General features: G+C 37.6%; 1 protein-coding gene across 5 annotated transcripts in view; it reads left to right on the forward strand.

Annotated features, from left to right (window-relative positions):
- The window catches only part of TNS3 (tensin 3), a 155,105-nt gene that overhangs the window by 105,061 nt on the left and 28,855 nt on the right, over positions 1-21,189 (forward strand). For all 5 annotated transcript variants that reach the window (XM_083856218.1, XM_083856219.1, XM_083856215.1 and 2 more), the window contains 3 exons: positions 7,816-7,994; positions 8,335-8,452; positions 8,556-8,639. In XM_083856218.1, coding sequence (XP_083712344.1) covers positions 7,816-7,994; positions 8,335-8,452; positions 8,556-8,639 — 381 coding nt within the window. The remainder of the gene's footprint in view (positions 1-7,815; positions 7,995-8,334; positions 8,453-8,555; positions 8,640-21,189) is intronic.

Genomic DNA, 21,189 nt, shown 5'->3' on the forward strand with positions numbered 1-21,189 from the left:
AAAAGATAAATTGTATAGCTTTAGAACAGTAATAATTTTTTAAGTTTGTCTTTATGCCAAGTGCTAAAACATTCCATTTCTGACTTCTGCAAGTAATACTCAATTTATACTAACAAGACCTTGATTTTAAAACTACTCAGGGTTCCAGAAGTAAAAGAACACATATATGTGGCATGCTGCCACTTCTGCTTGAGATTAGGAGGTCACCAGCATGCACTGATTTTTCCAAGTGCTGTAGATTTATTTATTTACATATCTGGACTTGCCCCAATGAAATATACAGAATCATACATTTATTCATGCCTGATGTGCACAAACCAGCATGGGGAAAAAGCAATTTACCTAAATGAATATTAAGAATGAGGAACACTGGAAAGTTTTTCCCTATATACACCACTGCTCTGCATCATTGGATTGAGAACTGGCTGCATGTCAGGTCTCAGAAGGTTGTGGTCAGTGGCACAGTCTACAGATGCCTGTAGTTCAGGGGTCTAAATCCAGTCTTATTTAACTTATTAATCACTTGCATGAAGGGGTAGAATGCCTCCTCAGCAAGTTTGCTGATGCATAAAGCTGTGAGGAGTGGCCACACTCCAGAATGTATTGAATGTGGTTTATCTTACCTTGGAGTAGACTTGTAGAATTTCATAGAATTAGGATAGGCAGGGGAACAGCCAAGGCATTTAATTAGCTGTTGAAACTAGTGCAGTACAGGAGCTGCAACTGATAGTACAAAGAAATGCTGGCTGCCATGGGAATGAAGAAATATCCATTAATAATGGACAGCCGAAACAACAGTTGCTCACAATGGCTGATCTTACAGAGTCAGGTTTTAGAGGGAGCTCTGTTCTCTGTGACTTAAACAGTCCTTGACCTAACAAGTATGTTAATAGAATTAATTGGCCTGTGATAAAGAGAGTTGGCAGATCAGGACTGAATGGTCTGAGTGAGGTTGATTGGATGAATGAGACATCCTGCATGAATCTCTCTGTCATGAGGAGTGACCAGTGCTGGAGGTGAATGGGGTCAATGTGATGCATGGTGTGCATGCGTCTAACTTGAGGGTTGTGTTACAGGAGGATGGTGGAATTATCTGATTTCCTGCATGAGTGTGCAAAAAACATATGCTTAAAAGGCATGTGCATGTTTCCAGTGCCCTCCAAAGCTGGAGGATTGTGCGTAAGAATTAAATGTGTGCATCAGCTGGGATGTGCATTATGGTGCATTCTTGTTTCTGTTTGCTCAAATGATTGTGCACGGATTGACAGATAGGCAACTACCTCTCCTTACATGTTTCTTCCGAGATGTTTTTACACACATGTATCCTTAACATAGGTCAACATGGCACAAACTACTGACTGCCCAAGCAGCAGAGTTCTGGGTTCTGTCTGAAATCATGTCTTGTGTTAAGTGCTTAGCATTTTTGGATCATTGAATTTCTTTTTGCTAGGATGTATCTTTATGAACCATGCAGAACAAGAGTTGGTGACCTCTTGTCTCCTTCAGTGTCATGTGTGTTGCTTATCAGAGGTGAATCACTGCACTGTTTATTAAAAATTTTCCACTTTTTATCTTTTACTTGAGCTGAGTTATGGAGAGATGAGTTTCTGGTAGTCAATGAAGCTGCTGTTTGCTAATAACACAGTGCTGTGGTAGTGCTTCATTTTAAAAGATGGGAAGTTTGTAACATGAAGAAATTTTGATGTGTATATTAGCTTTTCTCTGCAGCCTTACCCATTCACTCTCTGTACATTCTTTTATGCCTAATAACACATGACCTCTACTGCTAAAGATATTTGTAAAACTCATTTTCTCACATCCACTATCTTTTACCACAAGGCTTATGCTTATTCAGTAAACAAAGAAAGCTAAATCAATGTTTTGCTTCAACCAATTACAAAACTGTAAAAGTAAGAATCTGTTAATAAATGTAGAGAACAGAAAGGTTTTTACCCATTCTCATTATAACCTGCCATCATTATCACCATGTCTCATCTGTGTACCCCACCTTTTTGCTGTTAAAATGCTACAATTTTCATCTTTAGAAAAATATTAGGTGGAGGTGAGGAATTATGTGATCAAGCAAAGGCAGAACACAGAAATGCATTCAGTATTTGGGGCAGCCTGTTTCAATTACTATGACCAAGAGATGCACTTCTATCTAAATTTGCCAGTGTGAAGAAGAGAGGGACTGTATTTTCTGAAAGGTTGAAATTATATTATTGCTCTCAGGTAATTCTAATTCTTCTTCACGCATGAGTTATGGCGTTTGAAATTACTATCTCAAAACTTCCCTAGGTTACCTATGGTAGTTACAACACATAAACAATTCATACAGCCTTATATTTCGCTTGGAGTTTATCAGCTCAACACAGAATTGAGCATTAAACGAGGCCTCCCTCTCTCAAAAAAATAATGCAAAGTGAATAAAACTGACATGTCTTAGCATCAGATTACATGTCTGGAATGCCTTCACAGATCTTTCCTCTATCAAAAATAAACTTTGGAGATGGTCCAAGATACAGTATCATAAATCATACTACAGTGTCTCTGCAGACAAGGGAGAGAGGAAGAAATCCTTTTTGCATACCTTATTAAATAATACTTTTTAAAAGCATTGAACTGTTACAGATGTTCCCATTTACTGTGCTGTTCTGTGGGTAAGCACAGTCCCTCTGAAATAAGTTGTGAATTGAGAGAAAAATTAAGCTTGTCCAACTTCTCACCCACCTTATTTGTATGTACAATGTACTACAAAACTTGTAGTGTCCATTGTGCAGGAAAATTTTGGTGCCTGACTTGGGAATTAATTTTACAGTGGTTAACAGTACATTTGAGTTTTTAGATAAATTAAAAATAGATATTGAAGTTTTAATTTATAACTGAACTAGATTCAATTTTTAAACTAAATTAAATAAATAAATTTTAAAGCTACAGTTAAAATTTGAATTTTAATTACATTTTGTAGCACAATAGTTTTTAATTTATGTCATGTACCTTCTCCACAAATTTTTATCAGTTTTTTAATTTCCAGCATGTGGGCCTAAATGTACCATCATTATGAACTCTCTCTAAGGGTTTGGAGATACCAGTTTGGATTTTGCACCAGGCTTGCTTCCCATTCCTAGCATAATGAAACTAAAGTGACAGACCTGCAAAGCTGCTGTTTCCTATGCTTGATGGTCTGCTTGAATTTGGGTTAGAGTTTAGACCTTTTCATTTGCTTTTTAGACTAATTGATTGCAAGGAGTTTACACTCCTAGTCTACTAGCTGTTAAAAACTGGGGTAAAAATAATAGTTTGCTTGTTAATATTGCTAGTTATTTGGTATTTTTTCAAGAATAAAGGGATTTTCTGACTTCAGCAGCACTTTGTGTAACATTTTAGAAAGGTTAAAGCATTGAATGTATCACAGGCACAGCATAGTTGGTTTTTGTTCTAATTACTATCTCTGAAGCAGTGTTCCTATAGATCTGGAAATCTGAAAGTTTGAGCATATCAAGATCCTTGTTTAGTACTTGCATCACAAATGACCACCAAGGTTATGGGTTCAATCTTCATACGTCACTTAAGATTTAGACTTGGTAATCCTGCTGTGTCTCTTTCAGCTCAGAATATTCTGTGATTTTGTTTTTCAACTGGGTATATATTTGATTATCCTTTTTCCACCACAGCAATGTTTAGCTCAAGTTTTGTCTTGCTGTCTTTGAAGACACTTTTTCTGTCAGTATTTAATAGTGGTTGTAAAGGTGATTCTAAATTCTTAAAGTAGATTTGCTATGGTTTAAGCATAAAGTTGTCTTGAAAGCTTGATCATTACATGCCTTCTTTAAAAATCTTAAACTTTGTAGAAGATAAATGGTGGCAGAGGAGATCACTTCTGGTTTGGATAGTGTTGTTGGTAACATTCTTAGTATGTGGGATAGTCCCTGAAGATAGTCCTCTGTTAGAAGTTAACTTATGGACTTTCTTTTTCCTTACTGCATTCTTAAGCCTCATGTTGGATTGAATCCCCTTGTTTCACAGTAATTGATAGGTCTTTTTAAACTGCTGCGTAGGCATTGACATCTGGCATTTCTGCACTGCTAACACAGTTTTCCCCAGAGTGTTAATTCAGCCTTCATGGCTTCTGCTGAGGTCTGTGAAAGGGACACTGGAAAAACAGCTTTGTGGAAATTTTCACTGTTCCTTTCACAAGAGAGCCCTGCATTTCATTGCCCTGTGGGTAGAACTGGTAGAGCTTCTTATGTCATGCTAACTTTCCACGTGAGTTGGAGCTGTGGTAGGATGCTCACTTGAAGTGCAAGCACTTTGTCTTTTCCTCTCTGTGTGTAACATGCTTGTACACAGCAATGAATTCCAGCTTGTCTATCTGCAAAGTCTGTTAAGTTGTGTTGATTGGTAAAGCGTGCATCCCAGTAAGTTTGCCTTCTGTTTCTTCAAACAATAGATAATTTTCTTAATCCACCTGAAAGTTTGTCAGAATTTCTTGAATGTATAGATGTTGCCTGTTTCCTCTTGTGAAAGTGTTAGAATTAAAATGAATTGCAGATTCCAAATATCCTGCTAGGCAATAAATGAAGTTAAGTAAGTGAGGATCTGCCCATGAAATAATATAGTTAACATTGCTTAAGCTATATCCAGAGAAAATGATCTTGACTGTTGCTTAAGTATGGATTGAAATTCAAGTGGTTAAAATCAGTTTTACAAGCTCAGACATTTATATTTCAGTGCTGTAACAAGGAACAATGTTTGCAACTAGCTGGATAATTTGCTAATAAATGAGATACAGCACTGGTATTGACAAGCCACTGGAGACAAGATTTTAAGCTTAGTGTTGTTTTCTTTCTAATAGTTACAAATACTTCTCAATAGTAGTCGAGGAAAGCTATGGAGTTAAAGAAACCAAACAGTGATTAACCTTTAACCACTGGCCATGCTTCTATTAGCTGTAGCTTTTTGCATGGTGATAACCATCTGATGAGGTAAGTGCCTGATGTTGTTCTGATGCAAATCTGTTGGAATGTTTTTATTTGTTCATCAGGGAAAACAAAATTACTTTTGTAGGGAAAAATTACTTTTCACATGGGAAAAGAGAGAAAGGAGAGTATACAAAATGCTTTCAAATAAATAAATATGTGCTCCTGGGATATTTATGAAGCTCTGCCAAAAACTTTAAGCTGCATTACAAGAACAAAAATGAATTTTATAACTTCTAGGAAGTCTTGGCAACTGACACATTACACTGTAAAAGGTTCCTTTTAAATTAGAATGTCTAAAACATCTCTTTGAAGTACATTTTTAAAGCTAATGAACTAAGTAGAAGTAATTTTCTGCTCACTCCTTCACTTAATTTTAATCTCTTAGATTTATTTGCTTTAAGCTTTACTGAAATATATCAGCTCAACTTCTCCCCTCTGCTGTCCAGCATCTGATGATAATTTGGTATGTAAAGCACTTTTAGTCTATTTAAGGAAAATGTCCTTTTTCCCAGAGAGACCTGTTTGTAGCTTTCTGAGGACTACATTAATTTGTAGAAATTACAAGCTTCACGAATGTATCAATATTATTGATGATGAAATCCTCTCATTAGTGTGACAAGCAAAACTTGCATTAAACTTTAAAGGTCTGTTTTGACCCATCCAAAAGAAATTCTTTATCATAATGTAGTCTACAAGGCCATGTTAACTAAGCAAAATATTCTGAAAGAAATTGTCTATACCTTTGTAACTTGATTACAAATGGAGGGAAATGCTTGTATGCTGTTCCTGGCTCCTGCTGCCTCCTGTGGAGAAGTGGTGGACTGCGAGTGTCTGGTCTCAGATGATCTGAGATTTTGCAGTGATTCCCACTCATTTTACAAAAAATATAAATAAAAAAGAAATCCAAATCAAAAAGTTGGTAAATGCTGGAATAGTATGAACTCAGTCTACATTCTAAAATGTCTCCAAGCTCAATAGAATTCACCATGACTTTTTAGAATCATGTAAGATGTTTAGAAGATATTTGTGATTTCATATCCTTTTCTGGCTTTGAAAGTCTTGAGTGATGCATCTAGTTTTCTTACAATGTCTTCAGTAAATACTCTTTCCATAAATGAAAGACCACACATAAAGATTCAAGTCAAGGGAAGAATAGTTAAATATGGACACTGGAAATGTTCTTGAGTTTTCAAAGTTTCACTATAAAAACAGAATTTCAGTTGTGTCTTTTTCAAAATGTGCTAGGTTTATAAATACTGAATTGATAAAATTAATAACTGGCTGTATTTGGATCCTGAAATTGGTGGAATTTTCAAAAGTACTAACATGATTTTATTTATTTTTTTATTTATTGGCTTCTATAGTAGTTATTATCACACTGGCTTTGATGCTTAGCAGAGATGCATTTTTTGGAAGTGTCTAATTCTGTAGTTTACCAAGCGATTTATTAATATTTTTAGGATAAGCCACTACTTGCTAGCAAGTTACTCAGGTTGATACATACATATGTCAATGCAGAATCACTTAAGTACCATAGATTTTAGTCTAAAATCCCTGCCTCTGTTTCAAGCATGAATAGAAACTGTTCCACTATACAGTTACATATTTGTGCATTAATATTCTATAATTGTGTGGTGTAATCAATGTGAAATGTCTATAACAGAGACTCTTATGCTGCATGCCAGATTTTACACCTTAGTTCTATCAGCTACTTCAGATTAGGAAATTGATGTGTGTGTAAGGTAGATGCTATCATTTTTCTCTACCCAAGTTGTTGATTCAGTTGATTCAGCTGGTTTAGATGAAGGACACACTTGGGACTCCTAGTGTTACGGCTCCACGGTCAGGATCTGTAGGAGATGTGCTTGAACAACACGTATTTACAGCTGGAAATGACTGTAAAAGATAAAATGACACCAAGCAATTAAATAACTTCTTATGGAAATACTCAGCTCTTTTAAGAGAGAAAAATAATCATCAACAATTTTTTGCATATATATATAGACCATAGAAGCTCTCAGAGGAGTGTCTGAAAAGTTGATATGCATGTGGTTGTTTTTGTGACTACTCAGTAAGTTCTACAGATCCTTATTGTTGACATAAGAAGGGTAGAAAAAGAAATTGTTGGAGGAGTGATCTGGAAGTGCTTGCTGTTAGGAATGGATGACCATGTATAAAATCCTGCTAATCATAACTCTGCATCTAGTGACGTGCTCTTAATAACGTCTTTGTAAACAAATACTGCTTTATATCCTTGAATATCCTGGATTGTTCTGCTGGTTTAATTTACTCTTCTGTGCTGTTCCTCAAAAGGATTACAGCTTCTGTGTGTAGTTGATACCTATTTCTTGTGATTAAGTGTAATTGCTATGTGTGTCTCAAAGGGTGTGCAGTGAACTGAGTTTATAAAGGCCAGGGCCTGTTTTAGCTAAAAGTAATCTGCTTTTGGGAGGAGAATGGCGGGGGGGAAACCGCAGCCCTGGACGGCAGAATGGTTTTTCTGCCAAGAGCCGCTGTGTGTCAGAAATGGCAAGAGAGGCTTCTCATTGGAGTGCCCATAGCGGCCCCTGCTGGCACTGGGGGTGATCGCTTCAAAAATGAGCATCAAGAGAAACGTGCTGCTTCACTGACTCCTCCAGAACAAAGGGGACTGAGAATATTTTCCAGCTGGTGTCAGCAAAGAAACTACAACTGGTATCTTTTCCCCACCTATGTGGTTTTGTAAAACAGTTTGAACATTCTCGATTATAATCACTACACATAATAGTGAAGTTTGTTTTAACAATTCTAACTGAAAAAAAAATAGTTTCTTAATCAGCTTGCCTGTTTTCAGCAGCAGGTATGCAAGACGATGATGCAACAGGGAAAAAGCTCAGAAAGTCAAGCGTTGGGCAGTATGACAATGATGTTCCTGGGGAGCCATCATATAACAGGTGTGGATGGATGAAGTCTCCTACTACTCACCACACTGTAATTCCAGGATCACGGGTTGCTGGAGAGAAAACCAAGGAGGTAAACAATCAAGAATTTTTCAGTAAATACTGAAGTGAGTGGCCAGTAGGAAGTCTTATGTTCTGTGTCCAAAATTAATGTGAAGCAATTGGGCAGTTGCATCATGGCAATAAGAACAAATAACTGCATTTACATCAGAAATGCAATTCAATGTTTAAGGATGGTCTTGTCTGTTCTGTGTTTTCATGTTTTCAGTGTTCCAAGATCTCTCTGCTGGAACAGTAGATCACATTATATCCGATTACAGAAACCTGTAATTTGATAAAGAATGTCCCACTGTGTCATAGGGTTAAGTGAGAATTATCACACTGTAATTTTGCTTTTTTGTGTCTTCTCTTAGAGGGTCGCTGTACATTACCAAGATGAAATAGATGGGGGAATCTTCTCCACAATAAAAAATAGAAATGAAGCTGTCACATTTACATCAGCTTTTCCTCTGTCACCAGAGATGACATATGGTAAGAAAATGTCTGTCTCTATTTACGTATTTATTTGTTTTAATAGCACTATTGACATTTTAGCTGTTACTGAAAAGGAACTGCCTTTTTCCCTCTCTCCTAGTGACAACACCTCCATTATATCATCAGCAGATTCCCTCCAGCCAAAAGGTCAACAGCCCATCTGAGCTGTACAGAACCATTTCTGGTAAGGTACTCCTCTTTCCTAAATAATGTGAAAATGAACTGTGTGTGAAGGCAACTAGCACAACAGTGGTTTATAAATGGGACATCTAAATGGTGAATTTAGACGTGCGAGTCAGAGAAACGGATTTTAGCACTTCTGTTTTGATCACACCAAAAACAAGTGAGTAATGAAGAATTATCCAAGAAATATCTAATGCCTTCCAGATTTTAATGGCCAACAGGGAGTTCCCATGTTCACATTCATTGTGCAAATTCAGTGCAGAGCAATTAGGCAGCTGCATCACAGAAATAAGAGGAAATGCAGCTCAGTGTTTGAGGTTATCCTGCTCTTGTTCTTGCTATCTGTTTGCGTGGTTTCAATGTTCCTCAATCTTTCTGCTGATATTTGATGATGCCAAAATACTCCTATCAGGAGATTTGAGGTTTTTGTGATTTTAAGCAGGTTTTGTCTCTGTCTCAGGAAAGCCAGGTAATATCCATGTTGTCATCTTTCCAGGCAAGTGAAGCTGACAATAGACCTTGCCAGTAGCTATGCTCAAGTCAAGGACATCCTTAACCAGAGGAATGGATGTTCTGGAGGGCTTTTATTGCCATGATACAGTTTGTAAATGCGCAACCATAGGAAAGTACTTGGTAGTAGATGATTACTTATTTAAAGATTTAATATGATCTAGCTGTGCTTTTTTATAATAAAGGATGATTTTCAATGCCTTAATTCTTTGCTACCAAAACCAGCAGCTAAGCTACTGTTACCTGCTACCTTTTTTTGTGCAAAATTATTTGAAAACACTAGGATTTAAAAGAAAAAATATTTCTAGACTGCATCAGAAAGTGCTGGACATAGTAGGAAGCCAGCTAATGTATTTAAAACCTGAATAAAAATCACAGGCATTCATTTTATGCATTACATGACATTCAAATGAAAATACATGTATATTATGTATAGTTTTACTGCTTAGGCTATGACTATCTTCTCCAGGAGGATCTTGATAGTAGACTTTTCAATAAATTTGATTATGGGTTTTGATGCAATAATAGTTAGTGTTTCAGTTTTAACTTAAAAAAGGCCTTTATGTTTAATTTGCCTCACTTATCAAAAGCAAATGACATCAACACAGACTAAAATTAGCTATAGAAAAATCTTTTACCCAGTTCAAGACATCTCTTTATGGTTCTCCCTACTTCTAAGTAATTAGTAGCACATAACCTCCTAGGGACTTCATCAATTGAATTATAGGTTGAACACTTTGTTGTTAAATGGTTTCTATTAATTTTGCTAAGAGCTAAGACTTGCCCTGGAAAAATATTTCTCTATTTTGATTCTCCTGCTTAATTCTAAATGCTGTCATCTCTCAAATGCTGGTTTTAGATACTCAGCTATTCTTCCTTTGAGTGCCTGTTTCAAAATGAGGCTCAAGGTGTACTGAATACTACAGGCTAAGTGCTCATCTCCATGCAGTTTTGGTTTTAGCTGTAAACATAATGTACTTTGACATTAAAGGTGTTAGTTGTTAGTTAAAGGTTAAAAGTGTATGAGGTGAGTCAGCTAGAAAACACGAAAAATACCTGTTAGCAGGCATCTCTTAGAGATGTTAATTGGGTGACTTTCCCATCAGAGCACAGAAACTTCTATTGTCAGAGGCAAGTAAGAATCATACTTTAAATGTTTTAAAATTTTCTCTTTTTCTTTCACTTCTACTATATTATTGCCTGTATCTACAGTATCTACTGTATCTACTTGCTTCTGTGTCTTCTGATTTCTTTGGCAAGAAGCTCTTCTTATTTCTGCTACCAATCCCTAGTTCATGCCCAGAGCAAGAGTGTTAGGTTTTGTGTGTTGAAGAGGCCAAGAATCTGAAGGGAACCGACACAGCTGTTTCTGTGGTTGAGATTGCTTTAATACACATGCCATAAAGGTGACTCTAACAGTGTGCACTTTCCAAGAGTTCTTAACAGTCTCAATTTTTAGTATTTTCCCTTGCAGCCTAGCTCTTTTTTTGAATGCTTACATCATCTTTATTTTGGTAAAAGTCAGGAAACCTACTGACTTCTTCAGAAATTTTCAACAGCGTGAAGCCTTTTGAGTCATGGACTCTGGAGTCTTAATTTCTGCCATTAAGATATTACCACTTTTGTCTCAGTTCAGATCACCCTTGCTTTGTTCTGCATCTCAGCTTTGCTGTTCATCTGCTTTTTAAGTTACCAGTGAGGATGCTGTAAACTGGTTACCAATTATCTAGACGTATTACTCTTTTATTTCCTCCCTGTTTCCTTGTGGAGAATAGCCTTCAGTGTAATTAGCAGTTACCATATCAAGGGATTCTGTTGTGCTTTTAGGAAAGTACAAAATATATATTTTAAAAGAAAAAACACACTGTCTCGTGTATGTTATAGTCAAGAATTGCAATGACATCCAGTCCTTATGTATTAAAAAAAAAATTTAAAATTCTCTCTTAAGTTATTCCTGTAAAGTGTGTATCTAGTATCTTGGATGCATCTGATTTTTAACCTGTTTACCTAAGGATGCTGTCTTTAATAAAGTCTTATAAAACGGAGCTCTGTTATCCCTAGAAATCTTAATTTTTCTTTCCAGGTAAACCACTTTGCTGGGGAAGTCAGTCTAGTAGTGTTACCTATCTGTCTCCCTTACATTAGCTATGCCCTAATTCTTCATTCTTGCTGTACATTTATTGGAGATGTCCTACCCGCAGGATTTCTTTTCAGAGCCTTGTTCTTTATCAAACAGGTGTAAATTTAACTTCCCTCGGTCTGTATGCATGAGGCATGCAGTCAATTTTGTGTCAGCACTGCTGCTCCAGTGATCACTTGCTGCCATGGTTTTGTGCCCCTTTTCTTCACTTTACGTAGCTTGAAAGTAATACAGCACCCACAGAGTACATTCTGAATTATCTTTGAAAGACCCGTTTCTTGAGATGAACCTAAGGGGTCTGTAAATTGGTTAGTTTTATAAATACCCCTCAAAAAATAGGGCTGCTCCAGATAGAACCCGGATATAGCCCTCTGGAATAGCTGATGTATATTCCATGGGAGGGAGAGTCCCACAGTATCAGCGAAGGAACTGAAGCTCTCTTTGTAGGCCATTTTGAAACTTACAAAGGCTCTTTTGTCTCAGACAGCAGACAGCTAATTCAAGTCCCTTTGTACATAGAAGTAACAAATAAATGCCCAGCAAGCTCTTTGCCAGGGGACTGAATGCTGGCTAGCTGCCCTGCCACTCTGCCCCTGAGGCTAGATGTGAAGAACTGCCCCTTCTTCAGCCCTGGTCAAAGCATAGACAGAAGTTTGCAGAAGGTCTGCATTCACAAACAGGCACTGTCTTACACAGAAGGCAAGAATCTGTGGAGCAAGGGAAGGTTGTCTAAAATCCTTTATCAATGTACTGACAAAGAGAAGACATGATACCACTTTTTTCCATCTTTTCTGAACAGCCTAACTAGACTTGCGTTGTTCAAGCAGTGCAAATGATGGAATGAAAGCTTTGCTGCCAGTATAAGGAATCTCTGAGCCTTGAACCATGTGTAAAGCTTTGACTTTTCATCTCTTCCATGGAGCTTAGCCAATGTACTGTACTCAAAACTTGTGTATGAGAGCTGCATCTATTCTAAAAATTTTAGAAAGGGCAGCTTTTCTCCTGATGCCATCATGGAACTCTTTAAGACCACACACTAGGATATTTTCACAATTTTTCTCATACAGACTCTGTTTTTATCTGACAGAGACATTGTAGCCCTGAATTCCCCTCATTGACTAACACAGAGTTACTCTATTACATCATCCAGTAGAGTGATAAGTATTTAAAAAACGTATGGGAAGGCAAACCTAGAACCTAACAGCCTCATTATTGCATAATTCTATTACCGATTAGAATTTTATACTGTTGTGGTTTCATACTATTACTCCAGGATTGTGATTTCTTCCAGTCACTGAGTTGAAAGGGAAGTGATACATACTGCTTAATTTTTTTATTAAAAATGTCAGGGTTCTAAACTGAGAGTCAGTTTGGGAATAAAAGCAAAACTAATTTGTGAAAGGGAAAAATTCCCCATTTATGATGGGCAAAATTTTTCTCTACAATGTGAAAAGCTTTCATATAATATTCATTTATACCTGTCTTTCTCTCCTCCTCTTACCTGTTTATGTAAGCTGCACATGTCCAAAGCAAGTAATAAGTGCAGAACTTTTCCAGTTCTGTGTTCATTTGCTTACAATATAAGTGCATCCACTTATGTGGATGGTTATCATAAGCTCCATCCTCCTGGAAACACGTGCATTTTCATCTTTGCTATTGCAATTTTTGTGTTTAGGTTTTTTTGGATGTCTTGTTTATTTTAGTGGTTTTTCATTTGTTTGTTTGTGAGGCTATCATTGAAAAATAAAAAAAATACAAGTAGAGAGAGGAAATTTCTGATTTAATGCAAAGCAGATACAGCAGATTTCTGTTACATTTTCCATTGTCCTGCAATTGCCTTTGACAGGTTTATGTTGTGGCTGAATACAATATTTTCATCTACACGTCTACACAATATTTTATAATTAAACACCTAATGTTTCTTAATTATTATAAAATACACCATTTACTATTGCATAAGAAGCCTCTATAGGCTTCAAGGAGCAAGCAGGAAATGACTTGGATCTCCTGTTGGGATTCTACCAGCATGAACTTAATGAGGGCTTCCAGAAAGACCATTTGGAATGCTGTAAAGTAAAATCATAATTGTTCAGAGATCACTTCTTGGTTGTTGTAAGCACTGAAGTCAATATAATGTACTATGATCTATCACACTTTTCCATCTCTGGGTTACTTTCATTGAGACATTCAGCTCAGCAAAACTAATCTTTATACAAAGTTTAATTGCAGGAACGTTGGAGATAACTTGATAGGTTTTCAAGTCTTTAGTGTCAGAGATCTCCTTCCCTTTGTGCCACTGATTATAATACAGTTCTTAACATATCTTTCAAATACAATCATGGAAGTGTTTGGCCTGCAGAGAAATAAGCAATGCTTATTACCAGTAATTTCACTCTGGTAGTGAAATTCAAAGCAAAAGTAATAATATTCCATCTCATATGCTGAAAAGCTTAGCCATTTAATTTAGTTTATATTAATCTGAAGGGTGGAAAGTATCTTGTAACAGTGGAGTAAAATTGAAACTGAAAATAACTTAAAATACTTGTAGTCTATGCCTGCCACTCTTTACTGAGTGGTATTAACCAAAATCCTTACAGTATAAATGTCTACAACTGAGCTATTTGGTAATCAGCTGTAATTGAGGTTTTTTTTTTTCCCCACTCAGTCTGGCTAAGATTTTCATGGGAGGAACTTTCCCAGTCTATTAACTTCCCAAAGCTTTAGAGATTAAATGATTTAGAGTTTAGTCCATTTAGCTAGCTGTATATGGACAGGTTTTGTTTACAGCTGTTACAGGTTTCTACATAAAACTTTAAAACATCTGTACATATTTTAGCCACTTGGTATTCTAATGTGTCATTGATTCAGACGAGAAAGGAATATAATTATACCTAACTGAATATAAAAAGCTAGGATGTGCCAAGTCCATGGCATAGAATATGTGATGGTAAACCAGTGGGAAAATATTGTGTGTTTTCTTTGGCTGATACAATAAAGCTGACAAAATAGGCCACTCTTGTCACTGGATTTTCATAAGAAAACTCATTCTCTAAAATATACTCTCTTTTCCACTGGTTTTGGATACTCTAGGGTGATAAAATATTCTGGAACATGAATACATTTTGTTTTGTAGCCAGTGTTGTATCTGATCACAGACCAAATTTTTTTTTCAAATTTGATGCTTATGTAAAGACAAAGATATTTCATGATGAATTGTTCTTACAATTGTTCTTACAATTCAATCTGAGCTGAACTTCTGCAAAGGGACATGGTCGGCTGTGACCTACATGTTGAACATGAGAAAAATTCACATGCTACAGATGGTAATGGAAAATACTGTGCTCACAGAATGCATAATCTAGTGCACATGTATGTAATTCCATGTGCAGCTTCTCTATAATACTGAAGAATTTGAAGGAAAAAAAAAAAGATAAATTCTTCAGACATTATGTGGAAGAGATGTTGTCAAACTATTCACGGTCTCCTCTTCCTACCCCCCTTGCTTTTGTAGCAGGATTTGCATCTGGACAGAAACACTGTGATCATAGATCAGAATGGGGCTTAAACCATATCCTGCCCTGTTAAAATTGCTTTGGAAAAATAATCAGATAATGATTTGAAAAGACTCTGGTTTATGCTGTGTGTTTAATTTTCTGTGCAAATATTTACATTGCTTTTTTTGTTTGTTTGTTTTAGTGGACGACTTTTCATTCCACATAGGCAAAGTGCTGATAGATATGTAGGTCAGAGAACTGAGACTGTTCCCCTAAAAATGGCCCTCTCAGAGGTCCTTTGGCACTTGCCTGCATTATCCATTTGAACCAAGACACTTCTGAAAAGTTACATGGAGTCTTCTGCCTAAAACAGCAAATGTGAATTAAGTTTTCTCACAGAGAGATGAGTATCCAAGTGGTAGAGACCCTAAATACAGAAAGAGTCTCTCTACTTTCTCATCCACTCATTTTGTCCTGAATTCAAATGCTGAACTACATTAAAGGAGTGGCAGATCCTGTGACAAAAGAGTTTTCCTACTGGAATTCTTATGAAATAAGGTTTTTAGCTTGGGACATCTTTAAAGTCTCTTGCATGTTATGTATTTTTCATCAATGATACCTCAACAAGTCTGACTGATCCTTGATCCCTCACTAGTAGCATTAAATCAAGCAACTGCTGATAGGTTCTTCATCCAGAACCCACCCACCCTGTAAGCGCTTCCCTTATTTGGGGCACCGTACTTTAATCCAGTCTGTCTGTTACTTGTTTTTGTCTTGACTAACTTTTCATATCACTGTGAACTGAAAATGGAACAACTGCCTTATTCCAAAAGGATTTAGAAACAGAGAAGAATCTTGAAGTTTTGCATAAGGTACATTATTGCTGGTTGCAGTTTCCATTCAGGAACCAATACATCTGAAAGTTTAATTGTGCAGCCTGCAGCTCACATCCTTCCTGTAGCTCTAGTCCAAAGGCATCTTCTCTTGAGAGAAACCAATAGCATTATCTGGTGGTTTTTTTTTGGTGGTGTTTTTTTTTTTTTTTTTTTTTTTTTTTTTTTTTTTTTTTTTTTTTTTTAATACTTTCCATCCAAGACAACTGACTATACTGGGAATATGCATTTATTAGTTGAAAAGATTATGACATTTCCAAGGGTGCTGAACAGTTACTTGTTATGTTTACTAGTATTTGTGAGAGCTCAAAAATTCTAAAATTCAGGCAATAAAACAAGCTGTATAATTCTATGTTCCAAATGCCAAAAAAAGTTGTTTATATAATCAAATACTACTTGGGAAAAATGTGTTTATACAGTACTTCAATGTTGTTACTTGATCATGGTCTCAAAGCATATGTGCCTCTTCAGTTACATTTGAAATACACCCTGATAATACACTGGTGGGTGGTGGTGGTTTGGTTTTGGTTTTCCCCTCTTTTTTCATGCTAAGATCCACTGAAAAAGTGATTACTTGAGAGGTTTTTAAAGCATTCTATTTTAGAGAATTTGGTTTCTCTTTTTTTCCCTTTCCACAGGAAAAAGTAATGCATTTCCCCAACTAAATCAGTCATTCGATAAATAACTATCTTTGTATATATTCATAGAAATATAGATAAATAATATCTTACACATATATAAAAAACCAAAAGAATCTGAAGATGAGAAATCCATAACTAATATTTGATTCTTTTTGAAGATGCAAAAAATAAGCCATTGACAGAAACTTAAAAACAATTTAATAGAAATACAGGGTTGGATAAGCAGGCAGTCTGGCAGATGAGTTTGTTTTTACACATACCTGAGGTTGCTTGTTTGCAGTGCGTGTGCATAGCATGCATTTTTGAGATATCACTAGTCACTTGATCCTGGAAGAGGTTAAATTAACAAAAAGCCATGGGAACAACTGCTGCTCTTGCTATGATTCTAAGAATTTTTTTTGACTTTTTCAGGAGCAGGCCTCCTACTATATGACATGGCACTTAATGACTGTATGTGCTGGAGTAATCCATGTAGTTTGAGGGAAGGCTGGAGAAGAAAGCTCCAAAAAATCAAAGTAGAGCTGTGAGCATGCTTTTTCAAAAAAACTGCAGTTTTAAAATGATCCTGTGTTTGAGTGTCTGGGAGGGTTTGTCTATTGCATTCACTTCCAGTGTTGAGTGGGAACAGAGAGGAAATACACATTCAGTTCCACTTAATTGTTTATAGTCTAGAGGTCATATTGCTCTTTGTTTTTGAAGATGCTGTTCTCCCCTATGTTAATTCTCTTCATTTTTATTCCCTCTTGCAGAGGAGGAGAAAACCAAATTAATCTGTGTTTTTCTATGCCTGAGTTAGGCATGTTATTTCACACAGCCATTTATATTCAGGCACCTTGTGGACAAAATCTGAAATGAACAATCTACTTGACATTGACTCCCACATTTCTGTCAATCAGAGTAGCAGGGAAACGCATGGCATTCCTTTACAAATTGTGTAGTTTGCTGAATTTGTATGAAGGACACGGCATAGCCACTCTGCTGCAGGGGTTCTTATTAGAGAAAGGTGCCTGTTACAATTCAAGCTCTATATTTTAAACTATTTTGGATAGATTTTGCAGTGTGATGGTTCTGATCAAACCAGGAATCTTATATACTATATCTAGGAGAACTGTACACTGCTACCATCTAGCAGAGATTGAAAGACCTGATCCTGATGGCTGTGCTGTGCCTGGAACAGCCGTGGAACCAATTCTTCTTGCCAAATAACAGACTTACTCCTTGTGACATGCCAGTGTCTTACACACTGTGCAGACCTAAACCAAATGAGTTTCTCACCCATGACATCCAACACTGCCTTTCCTTCTTTTCCTAACTCTTCTTTTCCTAACTCTTCTTTTGTGTAGCATCAGCCTTGCCCTTTCTATCTTCTGGCTTTAGTTTCAGACTTTTTTTTCTTTCTTGGAGAAGAAAATCTCATCTGGTTGAAATTTGAATTTGTGACAGAAAGAGAAGCAAAAGGTGAGATTATTGTTATGTACCCTTTTGTTATTAACTGTCCATGTCAGAGGGATTTTCTTGATAAGTAGTCTCTTAAGTATAACTGAGTCTGTTAGAAGGATCTCTGCAAAAATATCTTAAGACAGGGTGAATTTGATAAATGCTGACAAAACTCAAGTATATTAATACTTTTAATTACATGATTTCTGCTTACATTACATCCTTACAATACTTTGGAAAGTAAGTTTCTTACTTAATCACTTACTTCTTCATATGTCATCTCAGAACAATGTTATCTTCTTTGTTAAAGGTTGCTATTCTTGTTCCCTTCTAATTCAGCAAGTATAAATAGCCAAACAAGCAAAGCTTTCAAGATTTGAAAATAAGGAAAGAAACAAGATATCGAAAGGTCCTGTGATTAGAGTGCTTTTTATGCAGAGACAGAGATGCTTTCTATGGTGAGAAATTTTCTCTAATCGTTATTGTTTACAGGAGTGTAAAGACTCTGACTGTATCTGGCTCTGCCAAAAAGTCTAGTTGTATAATAAATTAATCTAAGTAACTGATGTCAGTTCTGAACTGCTGCATAATAATCTCTTCTGACCTTGTGGCAAGGATTTTCCCTTCTTTTCACCTAATAGTTGTGATAATATGGTGTATATCACAACTAACCTTTGCTGTTTGGTTCTTCTGAGTGCAATCTTTATGCAACATGTTTAATAGGAGCAGCTGCTATGAAGGAAAACAGTGGTAGGAATGAATATTCTTATCAAGGAATAGTTTGATTTACATTAGGGTCGTGGAAGAAAGCAAAATGTTATTTTACCAGTACTCATCTCTATAACCAAGCCAGCTTGTGTATTTTAATATTATCAAAATGGTTTTGTACACATCTACGGGTAGAAATTTGAAAGCAATAGAATAATTCATTATGGGAAAGTTTTAAATGGTTGTATTTGTTTCTGTCTGGATCTAGTAATTTCCTGCAGTCATCCTCTCAGAAAATACGGTGTCCTGGGCACTGAAGAACAATCTGAAAAGGAAATGTGCTGCTCATTGTGGAGCTGCAGTGTTTCCACTCGTTTTCCTGACCTGTAAATAAAACCTGCTCAGAAACAATGCCGGGGGGATGTTCAATGCAACACAGTGAGCCTACACGTGTTTTGTGATCTTGGGAAGTGAGTAAAACTTTATTTAGAGCTCTCGATGCTAAGTTTATCCCAGAGTTTTGAGCTAGTTTGGTGTAACAGAGTAGCTGCGTTTTGGTCAACATAAAAAAGCACTTTAATCTGACAGATTTCGGTTCCGTGTCTTGCATCTCTCTGAAAGAAACAAGTAAGGTTAAATGAAGTGGTGGGGGAAGAACAACAACACCCGGCCCCCAACACTCAAAAAAACCCCCCAAAAAACCCAAATCAGCCAAATACCACCCCTGTGCCGGCCCAGCCCCTGTTGGGCCCTCGCTCTCCGCCCCCGGGCGGGCCCCGCTGCTGGGCAGGGCCGGGCGGGGAAAAGGAAAAGCGGGGAAAAGCCGGGGGGAACGAGTCGGACGGGAATGACGTGGAGTCAGCACAGCAGTCACACACTGAATGGGCAGCCGAGCTGAGGAGCGAGCGGGAAGCCTGATCCAACAATTATCGGGGAGTTATTTCTGTGATCTCTGGCTGTTCTTCATCTGGGCGGCTGTGTTGAGACGGGCGAGCCTGTGCTGCTCTCCCCGGAGACACAGGAACGCAGTGAACTTGCGGTGGAGTTCTAACACTTGGGGGAGAGCGGAGAGCGCCGGCAGATGCGGGAAATGGCTTTTCCCGAGTCTCTGCGCTGGGCCCGGTGAGCCACGGGCGGCACCGGGGGAGGGAAGGGCCATTTCCCACAGCCCCGCGCCAGAGGAGCTGTCACCATGGCTTCCATAGGTAGGTTTGTGTCCCCTGGGCCCGTGTTCTGTGCGCGTTCCTAAGGCTGAAAACTCGGTTTGTGGGTTGGTCTGGTGTTTGGCCGGTGGCGCCGGCCGGGGCGATGGGTGACCCCGGGCAGAGGGGAGGGCGGGGGAGTTCTCTAAAGAGAACCGGCCTCACCAAAGAGAACCGGCCTCACAGAGCGAGCCGGGCTCAGCCCGCGGCCCCCGGGGCCGCTCCCTGGCGGGGCGGGGGCTGGGAGCTGCGGCCTGCTGCTGCTGCTGCTGCTGCTGCCAGCTCCATGGAAATCCAGTGGGAGGAAGAGTTATACGCCTTTTGTAGTCGTGCAATAACTTCGGGAGTCTGCGCAGAACTAAGGTTTGCAGACAAGGAGTTCTGTCAGTAATGAGAGTTTTGTGCAATTTTTTTTTTTTTCTGTGTCTTGGTGGGTCTTTTTGGAAGTAGAAAAAAATGAGGGCTTCCTGGAGTATACATTATTTCTGTCTACGTAGAAAAAAAATTGTCCAGACTGAGTGTTTTTCCTCCCCTGAGGAGTTTTTAATAATGCTATAGTAGCTCTAAATTTCTTTTCAAAAACATAAAAGGCATAAGATTTTGTAAACACGAATCTTTCCTAAATGAGGAATGTGGCATAGTTTTTCTCCTTTCTTGGTTAATGAGAAAAACACTTTATTGTGCCATTAGCACTGGAAGGGTAATTGGTCTAATTTGTGCATCCAAGACAAAGTGTATTTCTGTAATACATGTAAAACACTCTCACTTTCTTACTTAAGATCTGAATGTGACATGAAAATATAATAGAGTCTTAGAGCAGCCAACTATTACATGGTACAGTGTACAGGATGCACCAGAATAAAGAGCCTGGTTCCTACTGCCTTAATGCAAACAATTCTTCTATTCAGGCAGCACATGCTTGGGTAAGGACTGCAACCCTAAAAGGAGAGTTACTGAATCACAGTTCTCCAGAGAAAGATCAAGAAAAAAATTGCAAGAGCTTCACTTCTCAGTCGTGTGTTTTGTAATCCTGAAGATAAACTGAACTGAGTTTATTTTTACCAGTTTCAATTCCAGGTTATTAAAAGCAGGCTTTGAAAAGTCAGTTTTTTTCTGGTTTTAAAATAAAATGGTTTAGGTGTACTACTTGAAAATCAAAAAGCAGTCTTCGCTTTTGTTATTCAGGCAGCAGTGAACCCAGTGAGCTGGGTTCAACTTTTCATTGCAGGCAAGTGACTAGAAAAGAGAACAAACTGAAGATTGTCACATTTAGGCAGAATTTTTCTTAAAGCAGAAGAACAGGACCAAAGTGAGAGTTTTGATAGAAGGTCCAAGCATCAGTGTGATTGCTTCCATTTCTTATGCCTCAGACATCAAAGGCTGCATTAGTAGGATCTCTCTGGTTCCTCTTGGCACCAGGGAACTGGACTGAGACAGGAAAAGGGGAGTTTAAACTCCTCCTTTCCCTCTCTTTCACCTGAGGGAAAGTATATAGGGTCATAACACAAAATAGAAAATGTCACTGA

This window comes from Zosterops lateralis (genome assembly GCF_965231275.1).
Source record: "Zosterops lateralis genome assembly, chromosome: 1".
Taxonomy (NCBI): Eukaryota; Metazoa; Chordata; class Aves; order Passeriformes; family Zosteropidae; genus Zosterops; species Zosterops lateralis.